The sequence below is a fragment of the Amaranthus tricolor genome, chromosome 16, assembly GCF_026212465.1.
Source record: "Amaranthus tricolor cultivar Red isolate AtriRed21 chromosome 16, ASM2621246v1, whole genome shotgun sequence".
Classification (NCBI taxonomy): Eukaryota; Viridiplantae; Streptophyta; class Magnoliopsida; order Caryophyllales; family Amaranthaceae; genus Amaranthus; species Amaranthus tricolor.
In genome coordinates, this window is record NC_080062.1 from 15,119,780 (window position 1) to 15,126,386 (window position 6,607).

General features: G+C 39.8%; 1 protein-coding gene across 1 annotated transcript; it reads right to left on the reverse strand.

Annotated features, from left to right (window-relative positions):
* Positions 1 to 865: 865 nt before the first annotated feature.
* LOC130802559 (uncharacterized) lies at positions 866 to 4,273 on the reverse strand. The gene is made up of 3 exons (XM_057666573.1): positions 2,673 to 4,273; positions 1,552 to 2,585; positions 866 to 1,428 (listed from the first exon to the last, which is right to left on the reverse strand). The coding sequence occupies exons 1-3, from the start codon at positions 4,271 to 4,273 to the stop codon at positions 866 to 868; spliced, it is 3,198 nt and encodes a 1,065-aa protein (XP_057522556.1).
* Positions 4,274 to 6,607: the final 2,334 nt, after the last annotated feature.

Sequence of the window (6,607 nt, forward strand, 5' to 3'; positions counted from 1 at the left end):
GATTAGGGCCTTGGTTATGCAAGTATGAATGTCGTGCGGAAGCTTTAATGATTACTACAAACAATACTACGAAATGATCATGCAAAGAACACGAAACAACCACAATAAAGAAATCCTTTCTTGATTTTCTGATGGTGATCCCCTGTGACCCTCCTCTATGATCGACTCTAAACTGATATGTACAAAGCCTTCCAGACCTTGCACTCGAGGTTTCCTTAAAGTATGAAGGTTGCTCCACAACTCTTAACACTCCAAGGATCAAAGGTTACTCTGTAGCCTTTGATGAAGTTGCCTCCAACTTCGAAGAAGAAAACAGAAAACTCTTTTCTGAATACCTCTCTATTACTTTGATTAATCTCAAATACAAGTTGTTGAACGTCCATTATTACATGAGAGCCTACGTATATATAGAGTTTTGCCTCTAAAACTAGCCGTTACAAATGACTTGCTTAATACACGTGGAATTAGCTAACAAAACAGAATGTAAAACAGCAGCCAACACTTAGCCAAAATTCTGATCTTCAAAACTATCGAGCAGCCTTCCTTTAGCTCATCTTCTAGGACTCCACGTGGATCTTTAGCATGGTCCTAGGCCCTTGATGGCTAGATCCAAGTACCGAGATTCCATTTCCACTTTAGTCCAGGTCATGGATGCATAGGTTTGGTCCCCACGTGTCGTGCAAGGTGGCCTGGTCGCTAGTTTGCTCTGCAGTTTGGGTTCTGCTTACTGTTCCCATCTTCCTGTGCGTGATGCTGTTCCCTGTTGCTGCCTTGGCTTCCTTGTTCCCAAAACATGATCTTGGGTTTATACTTCAATCCTTGGAACACATCCTTGGCCAGCAACCTAACACTTGATGCATTTGCATCACATGCTTATGTGTTCCCAAGGCCTTTGTGCAATAGGTAAGGGAATATATTCTCCCTTGTGAAAAGTTACCTTTGCCTTAAGGCAAGGCTCACATCTGAGGATATGTTTCCCTACTGTGCCAAGCATTTTAGGCCAATAAAAGTGCTTTGCAAGCATATCTAAGGTCTTTTGTATTCCAAAATGGCCTCCAATGCTACCTTCATGCACTTCCTTTACTAAAACAGATCTTAGGGGAAGCTTAGGTATGCACAGCCTGTTTCCTTTAAAAAGGAAGCCTTGGTGAATACTGAATAAGCCTTGAGGCTTCTCTGTGCATAGTTGATAAATTTCAGAAAAATCAGAACAAGCAGAGTAGTGATCCTTGATGAATTCAAAACCTAATATTCTGGATCCTACTATCTCAAGCAATTGATACTTCCTACTGAGGGCATCAGCTATAATGTTGGTTTTCCCTGCTTTATACTTAGTTGAAAAATCAAATGTCTGCATGAACTCCACCCATCTAGCATGCCTACTGTTCAGTTTGTGTTGAATATTGATATGCTTTAAAGATTCATGGTCTGTGTGCAAGACAAATGGTTGTATCCTCAAGTAATGGGACTAATGCTCAAAAGCCCTAATAACGGCATAAAATTCCTTGTCATATGTGGAGTAATTTAGTCTGCTGTGATTCAATTTCTCACTGAAAAAGGCAATAGGCCTCCCTTCCTGCACAAGCACAGCCCCAATTCCTACCCCACTAGCATCACATTCCAACTCAAATGGTTTGGTAAAATCAGGAAGCTTCAAGATGGGGGCCTTACACATCATCTCCTTGAGGGTTTCAAAAGCCCTTTGAGCAGCAGGGGTCCATTCAAGCCTCCCCTGTTTGGTACACTCTGTTACAGGTGCTAAAACAGAGCTGAAGTTCCTTATGAACCTTCTGTAGAAGGAAGCTAAGCCATGAAATGATCTCACCTGTGTCAAGGTGGTGGGTGTAGGCCATTCTTGTATAGCCTGGACCTTGGCAGGGTCAACTCTTACTCCTTCCTTCCATATAATGTAACCTAGAAAGCTCACTTCAGGTAGGAGGAAACTACATTTTTCAAGCTTGGCATACAGCCTCTGTTTCCTTAATACTTCAAATAATTTTTGTAAGTGATCTAGGTGTTCTGTGACTCCCTTGCTGTAAACAAGTATATCATCCAGGTAGACTATAATGAACTTCCCTAAGAAGGGTCTAAGCACCTCATTCATCAGCCTCATGAAAGTGCTTGGGGCTCCAGTCAAACCAAAGGGCATCACCAGCCACTCATAAAGCCCATACTTGGTTTTGAAAGCAGTTTTCCACTCATCCCCTGTTTTCATTCTAATCTGATGGTACCCACTTCTTAGGTCTACCTTGCTAAACCATTCTGAGCCTCCCAATTCATCTATAATGTCATCAATCCTGGGAATAGGGAACCTATACTTGATGGTTATGTTGTTCATGCTACGGCTATCAATGCACATTCTCCATGTGCCATCTTTCTTTGGCACTAACAGGGTAGGTACAGCACATGGGCTTAAACTCTCCCTAACATAGCCTCTTTGTATTAGCTCATTGACCTGTCTCTGTAATTCCTCAGTTTCCTTGGGGTTGGATCTGTAGGCAGGCTTATTAGGTAGGCTAGCTCCTGGAACAAGGTCAATCTGGTGCTCTATGCCTCTCACAGGGGGAAGGCCAGGTGGTAAGTCACTGGGAAAAACATCCTTAAATTATTCAAGCAGACTCTGTAGCTCAGGGGGTATTGAGGGCTGATTTTGTATTTCCTTCATGATCAACAAGTATAGCTCCTCTCTGCTTTCAATCTCCTTCTCACATTCCTTTCTAGTCATCAGATGTATAGGTGCCTTAACTGGTTTAGGGGGAACAGCCCTGTGTGGGGGCAGGGGAATCAACTCCTTCTTTTTCCCATTATGTTTGAGGGTGTAAGTGTTGGTGTAGCCATTGTGGGTAGTCTTTTTGTCATATTGCCAAGGTCTCCCAAGCAATAAATGGCAAGCATCCATGTCTAAGACATCACACATCACTTCATCAACATAAGTCCCTAAGGCTAAGCTCACTAAGCACTGCTTGCTTACTGACCCACTTGCTTTGTTGTCAAGCCACTTCATCTTATAAGGGTGAGGGTGAGGCTTGGTATCTAGATTCAGCTCGGTCACTAATTGCCTGCTCACACAGTTGGACTCACTCCCACTGTCAATAATAAGATCACACACTTTCCCCTGTATCTTGCACTTGGTTTGGAATATATTTTCCCTCTGGTCTGATCTCTTAGCTAAGGGTGTGGTGTGAAAGCTCCTTCTAATGACCAGACTCAGGTGCTCCTCCTCAGGCAACACTCTCTCCAGCTCTTCATCTTCATCCTTTTCAGTGCTCCCCTCAAACCTCTGTAAGTTTCCCTCATCATCCCTTACATAGGTGCCATCATCATCACTCAAATTTGGGGGGTACATCTCCTCTTCCTGCCCATTTTTGGCTACCAAGATTTTCTTTGGTCTTGTGTCCTGTCTGATTTCATTCCATTCCCTCATGGTGAAGGCTCTTGCATTAGGGCAGTCTCTTTTGTAATGGCCCCTCCCATTACATTTGAAACATACCACATCCTTAGGGTTGGTACTGGGGTCCCCTCTAGTGGTGTTAACCTTTATCCCACTGCTGGAAGTGTCTCTCTTAGGTGCAGGGATGGTGCTCGTATTCCTAGGGGTGTAGGTCCTTGTGCCTCTGTTTTGGGAGTGGGCTGCCCTATTGATTTGCCTCTCAATCTCCACAGCCTGCAAACTGGCTATGTGCACTGTGAGGTCAGGTGTAGTCATCAGCCTATCCCTGATTTCCTCCCTCAGCCTAGCTATGAACCTTCCCACTCTAATCTCTTCAGTTTCATGGGGGTCACAAAGCACATACAACCTTTCCCACTCATTTCTATACTCATCCACAGATTTTGTTCCCTGTTTCATGGCATTTAGTTGGATGTACTGCTGCTGTTTGTAAGAGGTAGGGACATATTTCCTTTTCATATGTTTCTTGAGCTTGGTCCAAGAGTTAATCCTACCCCTTTCCTCCCTGACTCTACGCTTTTGAAGTCCCTCTAACCATATAGCGGCTGATTTCGTCAATTTGATCTTGGCTAGCTTGTATTGTTGGTCTGGGGGTGTATTCTTGAATTCAAAATAGTTATCCATTCTATCCTCCCATTCTAGGTACCTTCCTGGATCATAAGATTGGCCGTCAAATTCAGGTATATCAATCTTAATAGTTCTATCCTCGTAGGGTCGCAAATTAGGGTTTTGTGTTCTATCTTGTTGATGGTCAATCCTTAACTGATTCAAATTTTGTATGACTAACCTCATACTTTCCTCTAACATCCCAAATCTTTCCTCCATGGTCATATCCACTCGACCAGAGACAGCTATGATACCAGCAATGCATGAAAATGATGATTATGAAATGTATGCAAAAAACGAAAATGCAAGAATCCCAATTTTAGAAATTTATTAAATGTTCTGTGTATGACAATACGAATTAATGACAAACAAATGAATGACAATGAAAGTGAAATAGGAAGATCACTCCCTGAATGTCGTGAATTCAATGATTGATCGAAAAATTCCAAGATGCCTCAAAATCGCCCAATGCTGCTGCCTTTGAAATGCCCAGAAATAATGAAACCACTTTCCTCAGAAACTCAATATGTGCTATCTTTTCCCAATTCGTGGCTGGGCTCTGATACCAAGTTGATGCGTGTTTGAGGGTGGAAATCGTTCTTTGTAGTGCAAGGATCAAAATGGCCTAGCTATCTTAATCAAGGGAACACTCAAACACTCAGAAATCCAATGGACAACACACTAACTCACACAAACATGCCAAGAAAGGGTTTCTTGTTTTTCTGATGAAGGTGAACAGAAACCTTAACCGTGTTCTATGAATGGACTACAATGCTCATTGATCCTTGTTCATTCTTCATCGTTCATTCATTATTGATCATTGATTCTTATTCATTTTTCATCGTTCATTCTACAATGCTCATTGATCCTTGTTCATTCTTCATCGTTCATTCTTCAATGATCATTGATCCTTGTTCATTCTTCATTGTTCATTCTTCAATAATCATTGATCCTTGTTCATTCTTCATCGTTCATTCTACAATGCTCATTGATCCTTATTCATTCTTCATTGTTCATTGTTCATTGATAATTGATCCTTGTTCATTCTTAATCGTTCATTCTTCAATGATCATTGAACCTTGTTCATTCTTTGTCGTTCATTCTTCAATGATCATTGATCCTTGTTCATTCTTCATCGTTCATTCTTCAATAATCATTGATCCTTGTTCTTTTTACATCGTTCATTCTACAATGCTCAATGATCCTTGTTTATTCTTCATCGTTCATTGATTTTTGATCATTGATCCTTGTTCATTCTTCATCGTTCATTCTACAATGCTCATTGATCCTTATTCATTCTTCATTGTTCATTGTTCATTAATAATTGATCCTTATTCATTCTTTATTGTTCATTCTTCAATGATCATTGAACCTTGTTCATTCTTCGTCGTTCATTCTTCAATGATCATCCTTGTTCATTCTTCATCGTTCATTCTTCAATGATCATTGATCCTTGTTCATTCTTCATCATTCATTCATTATTGATCATTGATCCTTGTTCATTCTTCATCGTTCATTCTACAATGCTCAAAGATCCTTGTTCATTCTTCATCGTTCATTCTACAATGCTCATTGATCCTTGTTCATTCTTCATCGTTCATTGTTCATTGATCATTGATCCTTGTTCATTCTTCATCGTTCATTCTTCAATTGATCCTTGTTCATTTTTCATCGTTCATTCATTATTGATCATTGATCCTTGTTCATTCTTCATCGTTCATTCTACAATGCTCAATGATCCTTGTTCATTCTTCATCGTTCATTCATTATTGATCATTGATCCTTGTTCATTCTTCATCGTTCATTCTACAATGCTCATTGATCCTTGTTCATTCTTCATTGTTCATTGTTCATTAATAATTGATCCTTATTCATTCTTTATTGTTCATTTTTCAATGATCATTGAAACTTGTTCATTCTTCGTCGTTCATTCTTCAATGATCATCGTTGTTCATTCTTCATCGTTCATTCTTCAATGATCATTGATCCTTGTTCATTCTTCATCATTCATTCATTATTGATCATTGATCCTTGTTCATTCTTCATCGTTCATTCTACAATGCTCAAAGATCCTTGTTCATTCTTCATCGTTCATTCATTATTGATCATTGATCCTTGTTCATTCTTCATCGTTCATTCTACAATGCTCATTGATCCTTGTTCATTCTTCATCGTTCATTGTTCATTGATCATTGATCCTTGTTCATTCTTCATCGTTCATTCTTCAATTGATCCTTGTTCATTTTTCATCGTTCATTCATTATTGATCATTGATCCTTGTTCATTCTTCATCGTTCATTCTACAATGCTCAATGATCCTTGTTCATTCTTCATCGTTCATTCATTATTGATCATTGATCCTTGTTCATTCTACAATGCTCATTGATCCTTGTTCATTCTTCATCGTTCATTGTTCATTGATAATTGATCCTTGTTCATTCTTTATTGTTCATTCTTCAATGATCATTGAACCTTGTTCATTCTTCGTCGTTCATTCTTCAATGATCATTGATCCTTGTTCATTCTTCATCGTTCATTCTTCAATGATCATTG

Bases quoted from the DNA above. Each gene is read 5' to 3' on its own strand.
- LOC130802559 (XM_057666573.1), bottom strand. From the start codon at position 4,273: ATGGAGGAAAGATTTGGGATGTTAGAGGAAAGTATGAGGTTAGTCATA. The intron at 2,586-2,672 runs GTTGATCATGAA...TGTTTTTCCCAG, and splicing joins AGCAGAGAGGAGCTATACTT to TGACTTACCACCTGGCCTTC. The intron at 1,429-1,551 runs GTGAGAAATTGA...TCTTGCACACAG, and splicing joins GAGGCCTATTGCCTTTTTCA to ACCATGAATCTTTAAAGCAT.